This window comes from Carya illinoinensis, chromosome 5, assembly GCF_018687715.1.
Source record: "Carya illinoinensis cultivar Pawnee chromosome 5, C.illinoinensisPawnee_v1, whole genome shotgun sequence".
NCBI classification, from domain to species: domain Eukaryota; kingdom Viridiplantae; phylum Streptophyta; class Magnoliopsida; order Fagales; family Juglandaceae; genus Carya; species Carya illinoinensis.
Genome location: NC_056756.1, coordinates 23,711,914 through 23,731,722, shown reverse-complemented (window position 1 = coordinate 23,731,722; position 19,809 = coordinate 23,711,914). Strand labels below are relative to the sequence as shown.

The window sequence follows — 19,809 nt, the reverse complement described above, 5'->3', positions numbered from 1 at the left end:
AGGGGATGTCAAATAATTCATTTGTGTTGCAAGCCATGCAACAACAACTTGAGCGGTTAAATTTGAAGTTGGGGGAAGTAAGGGATAAGATGGAATAATGACGTGCATTGATTAGAAATTTGCAAAGCGGGAGAGATAGAAGGAGACGTGAGACTAGTATTGAGAATAGGTACAATAAGAATGATGAGTATGGTAAGTCTTTTGTTGTTAGGCATGCTCCTAATATAGAATTTAAGATGGATGATATAGAGCAGCAAAGAGAGAACATTTTTCATACTAGAAGACACATCAACAACAAGGTATGTAGTATGATCATTGATGGGGGAAGTTGTACTAATGTTGCTAGCACTACTTTAGTTGAGAAATTAAATTTACCTACCTTGAAACACCCTAAACCTTACAAGTTGTAGTGGTTGAATGATTGTGAGGAGGATAAGATAAATAAGCAAGTGCTAGTTTTTTTTTTTTCAATTGGGAGGTATAAGGATGAGGTACTTTGTGATGTTGTGCCTATGCATGCTGGTCATATTTTGTTGGGGAGACCGTGGCAGTGTGATAGGAGAGTGATCTATGATGGGTTTAGAAATATGTACAGTTTTGAAAAGGATGGGAAAATAATCAAACTTGCTCCTTTAACTCCAACACAGGTCCATGAGGACCAACTGAAGTTGAAAAGTGAGGTTGATCAAAAAAGAAAGTGAGAAAGTGAGATTGATAGGAAAAGAGAGTGTAAAAGTGAGGTTGAGCGAAAAAGAAAGAGTGAGAGTGAGATTGAGGAAGAAAGAAATAATGAAACCTCAAGAAAAAGAGAGTGTGAGTTGAAAAACAATTGTGAAGCTAAGAGTTGAAAAAAAGAGTGAAAGAAAAATAGAATGTAAAAAGAAAAATGAGAGTGAAAAGAAAAGTGAGAGTGAAGAAAATGAGAGAAAAATGAAGAGCGAAGTGAGTTTTTATACTAAGGCAAGCTTTTATACTGACAAATTTAATGACTCTTTGCCTAGTGTTGTTGTTTCTTTATTGCAGGGATATATGGTCAAGATTCCTAGTGGAATGTTTATTGGATTGCCACCTATTAGAGAGATAGAGCATTATATTGATTTTGTGCCCGGTGCAACAATCCCTAACCAACCTTTCTTTCAAAAACATGAGTCCTTAATGCACTTGAAAGGACAAGGCAAGTTGAATAGAATGCATGCCAAGTGGGTGCAATTCATTAAGACCTTTCCTTATGTAACCAAGTACACACAAGGTAAAGAAAATTTTGTGGTTGATGCTTATGCAAGAAGGTATGTCCTTGTCATCATTATAAATGCAAAGTTATTGAGACTTGAATATAATAAGAACTTGTTTGTTAATGATAATGGCTTGGCTAGTGTGTATGGAGTACGTGAGAAAGCGTCATTTTCTCATTTATATAGACTAGATTGGTACTTGTTTAGATAGAAAAGATTTTGTGTGCCTACTAGTCTTATGCATGAGTTGCTTGTGCATGGATGTGGTTGTTGGGACATTTTGATATAAAGAGAACTTTAGACGTGTTGCATGACCATTGGTGGGAATACTACTTGCCATTCATTAAATTTGCATATAGTTGGAGATGTCACTTTGGTATAAAGAATATTTTAGGCATATTTCATGAACATTGGTGGGAGTATTGTTTCCCATTCATTGAGTTTGCATATAGTTGGAATGGTCCCTTTTGTGTAAAGAAGAGTTTAGGCATATTGCATGAATACTTTTGGGAGTATGGTTTGCCATTTATTGAGGTCGCATATAATTGGAGTGGTCATTTTGATGTAAGGAAGACCTTAGATATGTTTCATGAACATTTGTGGGAGTATCATTTTCCATTCATTGAATTGTTGCATGAACATTTGCGAGAGTATCATTTGTCATTATTAGAGTTTACATATAATAAGACCATGCATACTATTATTTCTCATTCATCTTTTGAAGTTATTTTTGGCTTTAATCCACTTATTCCTTTTGATTTAATGCTTTTACCTGTTGATGACAAAAGTAGCTTGGATGCACATTTCCAAATTCTTGATAAAATTAATGATACTTCATATATAGTGGATCTACCAGGTAAGTATCATGTGCTTGCTATTTTCAATGTTACTAAACTATTTCCCTTTGATCCAGGTGGAGATTCAAGGTCGAATCCTTTTGAGGAGAGGGGGAATGATGGGTCCCAAGGTGGACCAAGTCTTAAGGATCAATTATAAGATTAAGAACCATGAAGATCAAGAAAGCAATGCAAGGATTTGTGCAATCCAATTGGAATGAAGCTAGCAGGAGCCCAACACTCATGATGGGCTTGAGAGAAGAAGGTTCAGTTTTCATCCATGTGATACGCTATGGAAGACACGACTTGGGCCTATTGTTATTAAAGGCCATGGACTTATTTATTTCCTTAAAAGGGTTTATTTTATTGTTCATAGGAATTAATCTAGAATAATTAGGCTTGAGGGATGTCAAGCCCACGCGTCTTATTTCTAATGAACTAGGGTTTTTGGGAAGGCCTTGTATTTTGGCCAAGGGCTTATTTGGAAAGTTATTATTTTATTTAAACTAGGATTTTAGAAGTTACTGTAGCGCGGCACTATTCCTTTAGGGTTTTGGGGATTGTTTATTTAAAACACTTGTAGCCTCATTTGAGTAGGTAAGACATTATTGAAATTGATGAATTTTATTTATTGTGAGTTGAGTTTATCTCCTCTTGTTCTTGATTGAACGTTTGAACTTATCAAAGGTAATTCACAACCTTTGTGGCATTCCTCCTTTGTAATCTGAGTTCTTGAGACGAGTTCTTCAACGGGTCTAAATTTTAATATAATCTAGGTTCTTGAAACGAGTTTTCAACGGGTCTAGATTCTCCATCCATAGGCTTGATTTTGGCTTTCTTGGGTTGGTTTTTCCAATATTGTTGTTGGGTCTCAAAGCGAGTTGATTAGGGTTCACATCACTTTGTCCATCATGTATTCTGTTTGTAGTAACTAAAGAAATGAAGTAATCGTAGAACTCTATGTTGATATGTAGTCATAGAGTTGTTTGTTACAAATATTTCTGATTTTAATGAGAAGTGGTCTTTTTTACAAAAAATAAAATAAAAAACATTTTACTTGACTCCAACTTTCTTTAAAAGGAACTCATTCGAAGCCCTTCTATTGTTTTTTGTCAACTCAAAGGTTACCACTCCATTCTTAAATACTCCAAAGTGGATAAAGGAGTTCCAGTAGTATAATTCCCCATCCTAGCCTTATGACAGAAACTATTTTCATACTATATTTGAAAAATATAGTTCATGACATATGCATGTGTAGCAAGCTTTCATGTGAAAATGACATTTATATGCAATATGCTAAAAATTATGAAAATATCACATGCCATGTAAGTATGTACTCAATGTATCATATAACATGATATTTTCTACTCAAAATGACAATTATAAAATGAATGTGGCATTTATCAATAAATCATAAATAACTTATCAAGGTGTAAGTTAGAGACCAACTTACAAACTTCTTGAGTTTGAAATGTCTTAGCGGTTGAAATAAATTCATACTAAGTTAGAATTTATACTACTATGGTAAGATGTTTATAATCAAAAGACTTCAAAAATGAGTATTTACAAAAATACTCCTAAACTCTAAACGTTGTCACTAAGGCCCTAAATTTTTTTTATTATTTGCAAATAAACCTCAAATTTGACCAAATTTTATGGACCTCATATTTTTCATATTTTAAAATCATCTATATCCTTAGAATTGTAAAATTCAAAGTGGAACTGGCTCAAACATACCCAACCTGTGGCATGCACTATAGTTGATGCTTATGTGTGTTTTTAACTATTGATCCCTATGAATGCATGCTTATGCAATTTTATTTAATCACTATAGTTCTTAATGACATGATAGAAGCAAGATATTGGGTGAACAAGTTCATCCCAACACTTAATCATGGCTAAAAATCTTAATCTTCATTAATCCTCCATTAATCAAGCATGATGCTCTTAGCCTAAATCACAAAGGCATGCTTTCAAAATTCACTCAAAATATGTATTTTCATTCTTATCCTAATCACAAGGCTTTCTAAATGCTCATTGATCAATCCTAGTTGGAATATATAAAAACTTCATGCCTTAATCATAACTTAATTAAAAACCACGCATGCTTGATGATCAACATAAGGTAGAATTAAAACCTATCATGGCATGCTTCTAATCTCAAAATCAAACATTCAACAATCATTCTAAGACATTAATAAATCATATCAAAATATACTAAGACATGCCATAACTAAAATTTCCACTTAAAACCATTCTTAATGAAGTTTTGAATCAAACATAGTAACCTTTTCTAAATTCAACCACAATTCACTCCAACACTTGAAAACAAGATTTGACATGTAAACTAAGATCTAGGGCAGGAAAACTTACAATTTTTGTGGCCCACTCAAGCTTCCAACACAAAAGCTCACACAAACTTCAAGAACACTCAAACACTCACACTTTTTGGACTCTCACTAAACTCTAAGAGAGAAGAAGGCTCTCAATGCTCAAGAGAAACTTGGAGATGAGGTGTAGAGGAAATAAGGGAGTGGAGGTGCTTTTTATAGGTAGCAATGGGGGAGGGGATGTTGGCCTAAGCATAAGGGGATTGGGTGAAGTGGGCAGTGGTGCAAGGGGTGAAGTTTTAGCTTGCATGCATCACCTTGTGTCACTTGTGCAAAGAGAATACTGCCCTAAAACCACTGTAACAAACTATTATAAATTCAATCATGTAAGACCTATAGGCTTTATGAACCTCGTGAAATTCTCGTAAGTTTTCACAAATCAACCAATCGCATAAGTCTTAGTTTGTCAACATAGTCAATGTTATCACTCACTGTAGTGTCAGATGCACGATTTTAATTATTTGAGGTTGTTAGAAGTGTCCGAATGCATTATGATTTGTGCCATTAAACTCAATTGATTATTTAGAATTTTATAGCAAAATAATTTCATTTTCATATTTTCGAACGAACGCATGTTCAAAACTACATTTTTATTTTTCGGAGCACTTCAGGGTTTAATTTAGGTAAATGAATTTCAGTCTAGGTTCGTATGAATATTTAGGATTTTTTAGTACAAATTTTATTGTTCACTTTTCCAGAGTGAATAATAACCTCAATATGCGCACTAAGTGTAGTGTAGTGTTTGCAAAATCAAAGTGTGGAAATGTCCAAATTAGGTTAGAGAAGTTTTATTTAAACACTTGGCAAGATATTAGCCACACATGATGAATAGTGTTAGACACTTGTCACTATGAGGAACCATTTGATGGATTTTGAAAGAATCAATGTGTGAGATCATGCCACCTAAACAAAATCCTATTCCATCCGACTAATCAAACTATGCCAAACTAAAGAGGATTTTCACCCTAGTAAAACCATATATGGTTGAAATCTAACTGAAAACCCAAAAGCATAGTTGAAACCAAAATCTTAAACGGTTTTATCCAAAACCCTAAAGTTGACCTCCAAACCCTAACTAAATTGGTTTCTATCATTGTGTTTAATTACTTCATTAAATCACTTCCACATACTATTAATCCTTCAAATTTATGTTATGATATCATTATCCAACCTTTCTAACGTTGGATGATTAATTGGGCAAAGAGAAACTGGATTTGGGATTGATAGCAACCCAAACCCTCTTAAAAATCCAAATTGTGGCCCATTCGGTTAGGGCCCAAGAATTTGGCCTGTAACAGCCCGCTATAAACTCAATGGTGAAACTTCTATAGGCTGTAGGAACCTTGTGGAAACTCTATAAGTTTTTACGAATCCACCAATAGCTTAGGATTTAGTCTGTCAGCATGGTTAGTGTTATTACTCACTAACTAAGTAGATGATACGTTTGTTCGAAAACACGTTTTACTTTTTTTGAGGCACTTTAGGGTGGAATTTCGATAAATGAATTGCATAATAGGTTTGTACGATTATTTAGGATTTTTTAGTGCAAAGTTTGCTTTTCACTTTTCTGGAGTGAATAGTAACCTCAGTAGTAGTACCTAGTATAGTGTTTTCAAAATCATATTGTGAAATGTCCAAATTAGGCTATAAAAGTTTTATTTAGACACATGGAAAGATCTTAGCCACACTTGGTGAATAGTATTAGACACTTGATACCATAAAGAATCATTAGATGGATTTGTGAAGAAAATCAGGGAGATGCCACCTAAGTGAAGCTTTATTATTTCATCTAATCAACCAAATTATGTCAGACCAAAGAGGATTTCGACCCTAGTGAAACTCTAAATGATTGGAACCCAATTAAAACCTCAAAAGCTTGGTTGAAACTGAAACCCAAAGTGATTTCCCCAAACCCTAAAGTTGGCATTCAAACAATTTTTGATCTAATTTATAACATTGTGTTTAATCACTTGATTAAATCACTTTCACATGCTATTGATTTATCAAATCCTTGTCATGACATCATTATCCAACCTTTTAACCTTAAAAATTTTATTGGGTCAAGAAAAATTAGATTTGCACTAGATAGCATCCCAAACCCTAACCAAACCCCCTTTAAACTCCAAATCTTGAAGCCCACTTGGTTGACGCCCACTAAGGCCCACAAATTTTGCCACCTTGGCAAAGCTTTTTGAAGAATTTTCCTCCCCTACATGGCAAGCCATCCACTGCCCTTGACTGCAACCAAATAGTGCCTTGAAGTGAGAGGGAAGTCCACCTCATCATCCTTCATACCTCGTAGCAATAGCAGCAGTCCTTACTCCCTCACTATTCTTCACTTTATGTGACATAGGCACCCTAATCAAGGGTTATTCAAACCTAGGTCTAAAGTCATGCAAGATAAACATCACTTCATTTCATCACTTCTTCACCCCATTCCTAGATAGAAATCCAAAAGAGCTCTCTCAAGCAGATTTTTGAGTCTTTTTACGTGGCAATTTTCGACCCTTTGTAAGTATTTTCTCGCAATAAATCCTTCATGAAAGTTATTCCTATTTGAGTTTAGTTTCCATGGATATCGTATTTGTTTTATTGAATGGTCATTTAATCGATCAAAAGTATTTTTAACCAGGGAAAGGTTATTCTAAGCATTAAACTGGAGAATATGTTATGTTTTATAGTTTTTCTACCAAGATAATGGACATATCTTGGTCTGAAAATTTTATAGAGTGTTTTAAGCATTGTTTATGGATGTTCATTAAGGTTTTGTTACATGAATAAAGCTTTTGATGATAGATTTCCCTAGATCTAGAAATTTGAAAACTAGAAGTGGAAAAATAGTTTTTTTTTTTTAAGATGTTGTGGCCACTAATAAATATAAATTTGAACTTTTATATAAAATTATGTTAATAAGGTCAAATGGGTTATGTGTGTTAGTTCAACCAATTTACGTGAAACAAGTTTAAATGAGTTGTGCTGTATTGACCTATTTTTAATTAATTATTAAACAGGTCAAAACGTGTGATATGACACAATCCGTTCTCTAAATAGGTTGAGTTAGAATTTGAAAGTTTGATATGCTTAGCTTAACAGGTCAAGTTGTGTTGAACTATATAATTAAATATTTATGACTTGACACAATACAAACATCGAAAACATGATTTGTCACCCCTGATCTAAGGTCAACATACAATCTATTAAAGCACCCATTTAGCTTACAAGCTTCATCCACACATGAGGAGCGCGCAGGGAGGGCAATATAGTTAGTAGAGAAACGGGAAGGTTCTTAGGAACACTGGGCTGAGATAGACAAGTTCCCTTCGATAGTCATAATGTAGTTCTGTCAATATGGCGCGGCAACCTTGAGAGAGAGAGAGAGAGAGAGAGGAGAGATGCTGTTTGCCTCACTTTCATTGGCCTGTTGTTTTGAAAGTTTTAAGCCAACACGTAAGAGATCTTTTTCCAACGGTTACTCGTTATGTATAGGTAAAGGGAGGATTAGATTTAAGTGCAGAAAAATCTAATTACAAACATAATTATATATTAATATATATACTTACTTAATATGATTAGTCAAAATAAATTTTATTAAAAATAATAGTAATTTAAATTTTAAATAAAAAAAAATCAGTATTGACAAGGTAATTAGTACGCGATTTTACTAGAACGTCAACTTAAGTGCAGATTAATTTAGAGGGTGAGTGCTTCCTAGACTATTCTGGACCGTCCTAGAATCGTCTTGCCTTCAAATTTGACAACATTTTATTTATTTACCTTTATTTGTTTGAATAAATTACACCCCGTTTATCAGACGGCACCGTAACCTGCACTCCGCAGACGTGCCACTCATTTAAAGGCTCATCTGCAAGTTTGCATTTGTTATCCCCCAATCTTCCATTCAGGCATTATCAGAATTATTGGAGCCAGCTTTCACATAACCTCGTGCGAGAACTCATTCAATTTCTGAGCAGCAGTAAACAGAATAATTGAGTATTGAGGCCGTAGAGACTAGAAAAGGACATGAAATTCACTCTAGTACAGCCCCTTCTCCCAAAAATGAGGGAGAAGAAATCAAGAGAAACTATTATCTATCTAATAAATAAAAATTTTCAACCGTGATCAAGAGATAGCTATCAAAATTTCATCCGCTATGGTAACTTTCCCTCTTTTCCCAGTGAGGTTTTAAATACCCTACAACCGAACAAACCCATCTCTGCCATCTGCCGGTTTAAAAGCATAAGAAGTGAAGTGATATGCTTTAAGCACTCAGTGGGCAGCCGCCTTTTGACTGTCATCAACATCTTCGTGCTCTACCTAACAAACAGAAACACGGTTGAAATATTTAGGATCCTGATGGTATATAGCTACAAACAGAAATACGGAGCATTCAACAACTAATTATTTGTATTTAACGTGTCCCAGTTTCTGAGAAACAAATAGCATATATTAGAGAGAGACAGAGACACAGAGAGAGATTATTCTCAAATGAGCATTGAAAAGTTCGATAGTTCAGATAATTATGAAGAGAATGCAGTAGGATACCATAATCTTCCTCCACTGCATCCAATCTTTGATCTATTGTCCATTCCCACCCCACTTTTCCTTCTTTTATTTCTTCCTTTTGATCAGTAAGTTTAGTAACATGCCAAGGGGACAATAACAAGATACACGAGGACCCCACATCCACTTTTGATCAGGTAGAGCATCAACTAAAGCAAGAAATAGAGAAGGAACCTAAGTGCCTCTATGAGGATTGCGCATGTATGAGGAATGGTAGACTTTTGGGTGGGGACCCAACTATGTACTTTTTGGATGTTCAGAGCAACAAAATACAGCAAAGAAATCATCTAGCTGACTCCAACTATAGGAGAACCTGTTTACCAGAGCAACATCATGTATGCTAACATTCTTATAAAAATCAGTTGCATATGACTGTAAGTGCCAGCACAATCACCATAGTTTTAAGTGATGGTGCATGCTATCAGTTTACAGTGAAATTTAGCCATCCACGCCAAACCAATTAAAGATGACACTATATTTGCATTAGCTAACAACAAGAGGTTGTACATCCATACTGATAGAGAATTATTCGTACCATACAAACAGTTTCAAATTTGAATGAAAGATATGGCATATATAATGGAAAATGTAGCCCAATGTAAAAACACCAAATTTCATTGGCCATTACCTCAACAAGCACCCTCGCTTTCTTCTTAAATTTTGCACCAGGATCATCTTTCTCAAAGTTTCTTAAACTTGACGCTGCTTCCTTCCTCACTCTCTTGCCAGCAACTGCTTCAACCTCTTCATCATCTCCATTCATTTCAACTGCATCATTAAATTTTTTCTTACTCATTTGAGACAGACAAACAGACACCAAACAATCCTCTCATGCACTTTTCTTCCATTACCATATGCACCAGCATACCTGAGAATTATCTGACACATGTTTTTTTCCAATGTTACAATCACTCTCAAGAATTATCTCAAGCACTTTTATCCCGTTATTAATTTTTTTACGACAAAGAACCTTGGAGATTGTACACACATAACAAGTCTTTTACCTGGTTAAATCCCAAACTCGTACAATGTGCCTGCATCACCCTAGGTAACTCATCTACTTTTCACCATGGGATGTGACCCCTAAAAGTTGTTTGCACCCAAGTGTTCAAAGCTAGGATCAAAGGCGAGCGTGCATACCCTCAAGACTAAGGCCCTTACTACTTGAGTCAACCGCTAGAAGTTTCTCCCATTATTATATACAACAGATAACACAAAGCCCCATAACTTAGGGCTTGTTTGGACACTTGTAGTATCTAATAATTCTGTGAATGGTAGTAAAATGATTTGAGTTAAGATCTTTTATTAAGTTTTAGAAAATGAGAAAGAAAAAGTTGACTAAAAATATTATGAAGTGAAAAAATTGTTTGAATTTAATTTTTTAATAATATTTTTTTATAGGTAATCAAGAAATTTTATTCATAGAAGTAGGCTAAGCCCAAGTACACATGGTGTATACATGAGAAAAAAACCTAATTAGAGTTTACAATCAAAAAAAGAAGATTGTGGACATTTAGCCCATTATAAGAACAAAGTTTAAAAAAAAAAAAAAAACACTTAAGCTCATCCATTGTTCTCTCACGATATTCGAAGCTTCTATCATTTCTCTCTTGCCAAATGCACCAACACATACATATAGGAACCATTTTCCATATAGCTGCCACTTGTGAGTTGCCTCTGAGGCCTCTCTAACTTGCAAGGAAATCCACCAATCTAAGAGGCATGACCCATAGCAATCCAGTTCTCGCGAAAAAAATCATCCCACATGGTCCTGGCCACCTAGCAGTGTAAAAACAAATGATCTACTGATTCACCATTCTTCTTACATATACAACACCATTATCCAACGTTTCCTTAAGTTATCTATAGTGAGGATCTTGTCCAGAGATGCTGTCCATATGAAAAAATAAAAGATGCTTTTGAAGGAGCTTTTGTCTGCCATATGCTCTTCCAATGAAACATAGTCATTCTAGGGCTCGTTAGAACCTGATAAAACGATCTGACCGTAAATTTACCTTTCTTGGAGGGACTCCAGCACATCTTATTTGCAGTACCTTCTGTCATGCTTATAGAATATAATGTCTCATAGAACTCTGTGATAGTCTCCATCTCCTAGTCATGGGCTGCCTTAATGAATTCTACATTCCATTGAGGGAAGCCACTAGAAAAGACCAAGATATCAATTATATCATTTTCTTGTGCGATCTCAAAAATGGTGGGGAAGGTGTCTTGTAGGCTATGTTCACTCCACCATTTGTCATACCAAAATCTGACACGAGAGCCATCACCCACCACAATATGTTCATGTCTTCAAGAGAACTCTTAGTGTCTCCTAATGTATTTCCACAACCCCATCCCATATGTGCCATGTACATCATTCGAGCACCATCCTCCCCAAACTGTGAATCTATAACAGACTTCCACATAGCCCCCCTTTCATTTTGGCACCTCCACAACCATTTACCCAACAAGGCTTGGTTGAATTTCCTCAAATTACAAATCCCCAAGCCACCCCCAGAAATTGGGGTACATACAAGTGACCAATTAACCAAATGAAATTTGAACTCTTCCTCCAATCCACTCCATAAGAAGTCCCATTGTAGCTTCTCTATACGGTTGGCAACTTTTATGGGGAGCGGGAGTAAGGACAGAAAATAAGTGGGTAAATTAGAAAAAGTGCCTTGAATTAGTAAGTCTGCAACCTATAGACCTCATTATTTTCACAACTCTTCTCAACTCATCTCATCTCATCTCATCATCTCATCATTACAGCTTTTCCAAATGCCCACACAAAATAAAACAGGCAATTCAACTTTTTCAAATCCCAAAATAAATATAATATTAAAAAAATATATTTTAACAATATTTTATTTAACTTTTAACTTTAATCTTAACTCATCTCATCTGCAAAAACAAACGAGGCCTTAGACAAATACAGCTTCTTCCAACAAGCCAATTTGCACTCCACCTTTTCAACCACGCTATTCCAAATCCTCTTTGATTTAAAGGGAGCACCCAATGGTAAGCCAAGATATTTAGGGGTAAAGATGACACCTTACATCCCAATATAGAGGCTAAAGTCTCCGCGCAGGAACATCCGCTACTAGTGCCAATACAGACTTTGAGAGATTAATTCTCAAACTCGAGATTGGATACACCTAATATTTGCTCCACAGAAGATAAGAATGTTGTCAGCAAAAAGCAAGTGAGAAATATCGGTGAAACCGTAATATCCATTCCCTACCTAAAAACCATAGAGAGAGCCGCCTTCCACAAGACCCACAATCATCTTACTATGAGCTTCCATGACAAATAAAAATAGTAAAGGAGAGAGCGGTCCCTATCTCAAACCATGGGAGGAGTCAAAGAAACCCACTTGAGAGCCATTCACAAAGATGGAAAATCGAATTGTAGAGATGCAAAACTCTACCCATTTCTGTCATTTCTCCCCAAAACCACATCTTGCAAGTAAATAAATTAAGAACTTCCAGTTGACATGGTCCTAGGCTTTCTTCATGTCTAATTTGCAAAGTAACCTGAGTTTTCTAAATTTAAGTCATCCATCCAAAACTTCATTTGCAATAAAACTGAATCTAGGATTTGTCTACCTTTGACAAAGGCTTTGCAGTTCGAAATTATTTTTTCCATCACCGTACTCAGTCAATTCGCTAACACTTAGAAGAGAATCTTGTAAACCCCATTAACAAGGCTAATGGGGCAGTAGTCTCTAACATGCACAGACCCCATTTTTTGGGGGATGAGTGCCAAGAAAGTAGCACTAAGGCTTCTTTCAAAGCTGGAATTAGTGTGAAAATCTTGAAAGACCCCTCATCAAGTCTCCCTTAATCACTTCCCAACAGCTTTGAAGAAGCCCATGGCAAAACCATCAAGGCCTAGAGCCTTGTCACTAGCCATGCAATGGATTACTTTACCCACTTCTTCCTCCTCAAAAGGCCTCTCTAACCACCCTACGCACTGCTAATCTAGTGCTGAGAAAGTCAAACCATCCACTTCCAGTCGCCAAATGTATTGTTTGGATAGGAGGTGTTGGTAATACTGCTCAATGTGATTCTTGATGATTGATTGATCCGAGGACACTGCATCATCTACCATCAACATATCAATAGCATTATTTCTCCTATGAGAATTAGCCACCGTATGAAAGAACTTTGTGCACTTATCTCCCTCCCTGAGCCATAACGCCCTTGATTTTTGTCGCCAAGAGATCTCCTACAACAATATTACTCTTTCAAGTTCTGTGGTTACCTGGGTCTTATTCTCATATTCAAAAAGAGATCTTGCATTTTCCTCTCCTTCCAACCCCTGTAGCTCCTCCAAAAGAGATCACATCTGTTGCATTACATTGCCAAAAACTTGTTCATTCCATTGCTTTAGATCCTATTTCAGCGCTTTTTACTTTCTTGCCATTATGAATCTCAAAGAGCTTTGGAAATTGTAAGAGATCCACCATTGTCTAATTCTGTCTACAAAACAATCAGATTTAAGCCACATTCTCAAATTTAAAATATCTTCTACCCCTTGAATGCCTCCACAATCTAGGATTATGGGGAAGTGATCAGAGCATAATCTGGGTAATCTCTTTTGAGTTACATCCGGATAATGTAACTCCCAATCAGGGGTTAACAAGAACCTATCAACCCTCGACCAAGTTGGCAATTGTTAAACTAATGTTGTGTTTAGATAGAGGTAAAATCTCAAACTCTTTTTTTTTTTTTTTTTCGATAAGTTAATCTCATATACTTTGTGAATAATAGTGAAAAAGTAATGAAAAATTATTGAATAGCTGTGAATAGTACAAAATAGTAAAAAGTAAGTGAAAAATAATGATAAAATAATGAATAGTAGTGAACCCAAACCAACCCTAAGTAAATGCACCTCCAGTTAATGAAATATCAATAAGCTCCTATTCCGATATGAAATCAGAAAACTCTCTCATGGCAGGAGTGATGTGGGACACACCCGATCTTTCACTCAGGAAGTGGGTTACATTGAAATCGCCCCCTATGCAGCTTGGTAGCTACCACCAACTAAGAAGTCCCTCCAATTCTTCCTACAATGACCTTCTCTTCGAATCAACATTAGCGCTATAAATTCCAGCAAATGCCCATAGAAAACCGTCTTCTATATTCATAAAAGAGCAAGCCACAATGAACTCACCCACACATTTCTCCACCCTCTCCACCACCCTTTTATCAAACATAATGAGAACACCATCGGATGCACCTTTTGAAGACAAGTACGACCACCCTACACATTGACCTCACCATAAGCTCTGAGCTGATTCCCTTGTGATGAATTCCAATTTGGTTTCTTGTAAACAAACTATATCACCCTTCCATTGACGAAGTAAGTTTCTAACTTGGAGCCATTTATTATACTCATTCAGCCCCTTATATTCCATGATATTATTTTGGCTTCATAAAGCAATCATCTTACCCCTCCCCTTAAGATGCCCCTGGTTAGAGCTCCTCTCAATGTGACACCACAATGGAAGGCCTAAACTACATGGCCTATTTCCAAAAGGACTAATCGATGATACAATTGAAACCCCATTGGAACCTTATAAAGAGTAAGAATTTCTCCTTCCCAAGCAATATGTGGATCCCATACACTATCTATCCTTATCTTTATCATATGGGGTATCACAATCTCTTCCCCTTAAATTTCCAATGTTCTCATTGCGCCAATCCTTCATAGGCGACAAGCTCAAGTCCCACATTTCTGGTTAGGATATGCTTTGATACCATTTGTAATGCTCCAATGAAAGGCCCAAACCACATGACTTATACTCCAAAAGGACTAGCCAATGATACAATTGGAGTTCCATTGGAACCTTATAAAGAGCAAGAACTTCTCCTTTCCAAACAATGTGGGATCTCATACATCAACTACACTTATTATATGGGATATCACAATCTACCCCCCTTAAACTCCTGACATCCTCGTCGAGACAGTTCATCGTAGGTGGCATGGCTCAAGTCCCACATTTCTGTTTGGAATAGGCTTTGATGCCATTTGTATCACCCCCCAATGGAAGGCCTAAACCACTTGGCCTATCTCCAAAATGACTAGTCAATAATATAATTGGAGCCTCATTGGAACATTAAAAAGAGCAAGAATTTCTCATTCCCAATCAATGTGGATCTCGTACACCACCTACCATTATTCTTATCATATGAGGTATCACAGCCCCACCTTCATCTTTCATGGCCTTAATAATATTTTTGTTATGAAGTTTGAAAAAATTATATTGATTTTGTGTTTTGTTTTGAAATTTGTAAAAGTTGTATTGGTTTTTGTGTCAGGATAATCATTAGATATGATTAGATAAAAAAGTTGAAGATTTGAAATTAAAAAGTATTGTGTTTAAGTGATGCTTGAGAAGGAAATTACGAGAGAGTTGAGAATTTCATGTCTCATCTTTGTGTCCAAGTGTCCCCTTAAGCTTTAATTGTAACACTAAAAAAGGACGGCCTACTTAGCACAAGTAATTACTCCATCTAGTCTAATTTAAATGCTTGATTGAAATGGCATGATTATTAATATCAATAACAATATAGCAATCCTAATATTTCTTTTCCAATTCACATGTATTGCTTTCCTTTTTAGGACAACCAAAAACATATGTTTACCTTAGTGGATAGCAGGATGCATATGAACTACATGTGCATGCAAAGACAAAAACAATGTACACTTATAAGCAATTTTTAAGGAGATCTAGTCCATACAAAGTATCTATACAAAGTACCTAGTGACAACTATTTTTGATAAGTAGTATCTAGTGACAGCTTTACCCTTATCATAATCTGCATGAGACTGGGAAATTGCAAGACCATTAAAATCTTCTATATCATCTTCCTCTTCAAGTTCATCATAACCCTCAACATATTCTATCTCTGGTTCCTGCCATTCCAAGAAAAAAATGAAAGGGCACTTACTTATCTAGAAGTAATATCTTCAGTGACCACAATAGTAAATCATTAATGTTCAAAATGATAATTAAGAAGCTCAACAAAAAAGGATTTACAAATATACCATCTCATCTTCATCTTCGCTAGCAGCCTGCCCCTCTTCTATATCAAGAACTTTGTTGTATTCCTTAACAGGATAGTTATATATGTCACCATAAACTCCTTGCTGAAGGCGTTCTAATAGTTCTTTTTCAATGCTCTGCAGAAAAACTAGAGTCTGAATGAGAGCTGTAAAGACACATACAGTCAATGTACACCAGTAGCAAGAGCTCATATATAACCTTATCCAATGCTGCTGCCCTTTCGGCCTTTTCCTCTCTTCTAGCCTCTCTTTTCTTTTCCTTCCTTGGTGTTGTCATAATTTTCTCCCTGTTTAGCAACAGAAACAATTTGCAATATTACGAAGACCATTAATAAGGAACAACACTTTTTGACAAAGATATATTACAACTAGACCCCTTTTAGTATCAGAACACCTAGTCCAAGGGTTGCCAATTATTAGCACAAGACTTACAAAGCATTCATTTGTCTTACACAATATATATCAGTGATAAGACTTTCTCACTCATAAAATCCAGCCCTCACTTCAATGCCACTTATCTTAAAGCCATGTTTGCCTTACCTCCTCACTACAGGCACAAATTTAGATCTATTCCAATCCTGATTTGTCTATGAAACTAGTTGATTTGAAGAAAGAAGTTGGCTTTGATTAGATTAGCAAAGATTTAGATTTTTTTTTTTTTAAAGTAAAAATTTATTAATATCAATAGGTGTAATCAAGTACACTGGGTGTATACAAGAGAGAACACCTAGCCCATAATAGAGTACCCCTAATGACCAGTAAGTCCATCCAATATACACCAAGCCCGATTGGGACAAAACGCTCCTCCCCGCAGCAAAGCAACTGTAACTACCCCAACCCCCTGTTATCGCAAAGATTTAGATATTAGATCAGTAGGTCATTGTCATCATAACTGTATCACTCCAATAATTTGAGAACTAAACAAGCAGGCTATAAAAGACAACTTTGTACCTTACAAAACGTTATCGTAATATGAGTAAGCACTTCTCATGGCAAAATGAAAAAGATTGCAAGCATGAGAAGAAATAAACCTTGTTTTCAAAGCAAGCTTCCTCATGCGTATCCGCATTTGAGTCATCTTGGTCAACCGCTGCTTTGTTTTGTGTACAAGGAACTTAGGCCAATACATCTGTCAAGTTGAAAAGGTAGGGCAAATTAACCTATATCAAAATCACAGTAAATAACTGAAAATTTCCAAAAAAATCTAATTTCCAATACCATATGTTTGTCTATTATCTCAAGTGCCTTCTCATAATTTCTGGGCAATTTCAGTCTCTCCCACAATTTGTTTGGCATGTGAGCTCTTTCTATAGTTTTCATATAAAGATAGAAGACTCCTGCAGCAGACCAACACAGCAATATAAAAAAACAACACTCGTCATTTGTTAATATACAAACACGTTAATTGATGTACAACATCAAGTTAATGACAACCACATATGAACAACAAAGGTAAACAGCCTAACATCCACTAAAATGCCATATTGTAGCATATTTTTCCATGTCCTCAGCTTACACAAAGAAGCTACAAGGCTGAACCCTACCAACCCAAACAAATGTATTTTGGCCAAGTGGGTGGATATTTCTGCTTTTCCAAGGCCCATAACAAATATAAGACTCAATAAGTCAGTTGCTTTCGCTACCTGCTTATTCTCATAGACCATACTGAGCAACACTCCAATGATTAGAATGCATATCTGTGAAGATCACAAGAAAGAGAGAAGAGAGAGAGGGGGGGGGGGGGGGGGTGACTGACAGGTCCAATCCATAGAAAAAGTAGAAGGGTAAGAAAAGAAAAGAATGAAAATTACCGTCATGGTCGCGAATGGTGGCATAGCGACTATTGGCGAGAGGGCAGGAGCTCCGGTTACAAATCCCGGTCACGTTATAGGGGTTTCTACAGAAATTCCCAGTGGTAATTCTACAAGACCGCAAACCGAACAAAATTGAAAACCCACTGCGATATTAACAACTACAACAAACAAAAGTGAAGGAAGAACATTGGCATATCATTATAGAAAGATGATATATTATTTAAGCATGAGAAAGACTTACTTGGACATGAAACTGCAGTGGTTGTGCCTGATTACCTGCCATATCACCTCGTCGTGCTGCATCCTTAACCAGACTTTTCAGTTTTACTTTACAGCCAATTGGGTTCTTCGGACGAAAACGTTAAAGGACATAAGACGGGGAAGTGGGTGTTAGGGTTTTAGGACGGGAGGGAAAGTGGGTGTTAGATGTTAATGACTAGGGACTCAGTTGGAAGCTGGGGCTTCAAAGAGCCATGAAATAGGGCTAGATCACTGTTCCTCATTTGAAGTGGGTCCCACCGTGTCACTTCCCTGGCTCTAGTCAAAACTTCTAAAAATTGACAAAATATTAAACTTAAAAACAACAATCTTCTCAAATATCAGATACTTCAAAAATTCATCCAAAAAAGTAAACCAAAGAGTAACAACGGGGCCGGATTTTTCCTGATCCGGAATTTGGAAATCCGGAATTTGGAAATCCGGATGAATTCGGACAGTTATTTACTTTGATTGAATTCTGATGGTAAAATAAGTAGGATCCGATTATGTAATCGGTTATTTGTAATCGGATCTTATTTTTTAAAATAAATAAAAAGTAATTTTTTTTCAAATTTTAAAATATTTAAAATAAAAAAATTGATAAAAATATCATAAAATGATTTTTTTAAATATCAAAATACTATTATCTTAATTTTAATTTTTTTTTTTTTTTTTTTTTTTTTTTTTTTTTTTTTGTTTTTAAGTAGAGGCCATGGCCACCACCCTGAATTAAAGGCTTGTTGATGGCCACCACCTTGAAATGGCATTCGATGGGTACTAGTGACTACTACATATTTTCCAATTTCTAAATTTTCAAATTATTCTTCTCTCTTTTTAAAGTTTTTTTAATTTTGTTGTTGACTTATTATTTCTTAAAAGATAAATATGACTACGCATTTAATTTTGGATGATGCTAATGGGCCGATATCACAACCGATGGTACAATTGATAAAGCAATTTTAGTTTTTTTTTCCTTTTTAATATTTTATTTATAGTTTTTAAAAAATAGATAAATTCAATAATATTCACTTCTTTAAATATTAAGAAAAAAATTATTAAAAAAAATTGGTAAAAAAAAAGTATTTAAAATATTTTTAAAAAAAATATGAGTTTTAAACATGATATCCAAATTTTTTTAAAAAAAAAAGTACAATAAAAACATTTTAAAAATTTTTTTAAAATAAAAAATAAAAAGTTGATAAACTCGAATATTCATGTTTACATCCAGTTATTGCCTGAAATTTTTTTAGACTTATCCAAAGGTTTTTAAAACCAAGATCTGGATCCGATTCTACACTCCTAACTTACCTCACCTAACACTTATCTCATATTTCTTTTATAATCTTGTCACGTGTTATCTTTTTGAAAGGAAAGTTACCATTTTATTCAACTTAAAGGCAAAGAAGGAAACATATTACAATTGGGCTGAATGACTATTGTAGATGATTCCTCAGGAAGTTCTAAGGCTTCCTTAGCTAGACAATGTGCTTTTTTATTGCCACTTCTCTTAACAAAAGAGATATGGACTTGTACAAACCGGGCAAGAAGTTCTCTAGTATCTGACATAACCAATCCTACACTATCCTATCTTTCTTTGTAGAGATTAAGTTCTTGGACTATCTGAAGAGAGTCACGTGTTATCTAT

The 19,809-nt window shown here is 35.5% G+C and overlaps 1 protein-coding gene across 1 annotated transcript; it reads right to left on the bottom strand.

Annotated features, from left to right (window-relative positions):
- Positions 1 to 8,386: 8,386 nt before the first annotated feature.
- LOC122311519 (protein MAK16 homolog) lies at positions 8,387 to 18,383 on the bottom strand. Its single transcript, XM_043126097.1, has 9 exons — positions 18,148 to 18,383; positions 17,904 to 18,013; positions 17,311 to 17,429; positions 17,124 to 17,221; positions 16,292 to 16,379; positions 16,075 to 16,209; positions 15,834 to 15,942; positions 9,647 to 9,786; positions 8,387 to 8,772 (listed from the first exon to the last, which is right to left on the bottom strand). Exons 1-9 carry the CDS (start codon positions 18,207 to 18,209, stop codon positions 8,725 to 8,727), a joined length of 909 nt encoding a protein of 302 aa, XP_042982031.1. The 5' UTR covers positions 18,210 to 18,383; the 3' UTR covers positions 8,387 to 8,724.
- Positions 18,384 to 19,809: the final 1,426 nt, after the last annotated feature.

Excerpts from the sequence above, each read along its gene's own strand:
- LOC122311519 (XM_043126097.1), bottom strand. The coding sequence starts at position 18,209 with ATGCAGCACGACGAGGTGATATGGCAGGTAATCAGGCACAACCACTGC. Across the intron at positions 16,210-16,291 it reads GGGCAGCAGCATTGGATAAG|AGCATTGAAAAAGAACTATT; the intron begins GTTATATATGAG and ends GTTTTTCTGCAG. Across the intron at positions 8,773-9,646 it reads AAGCGAGGGTGCTTGTTGAG|GTAGAGCACGAAGATGTTGA; the intron begins GTAATGGCCAAT and ends TCTGTTTGTTAG.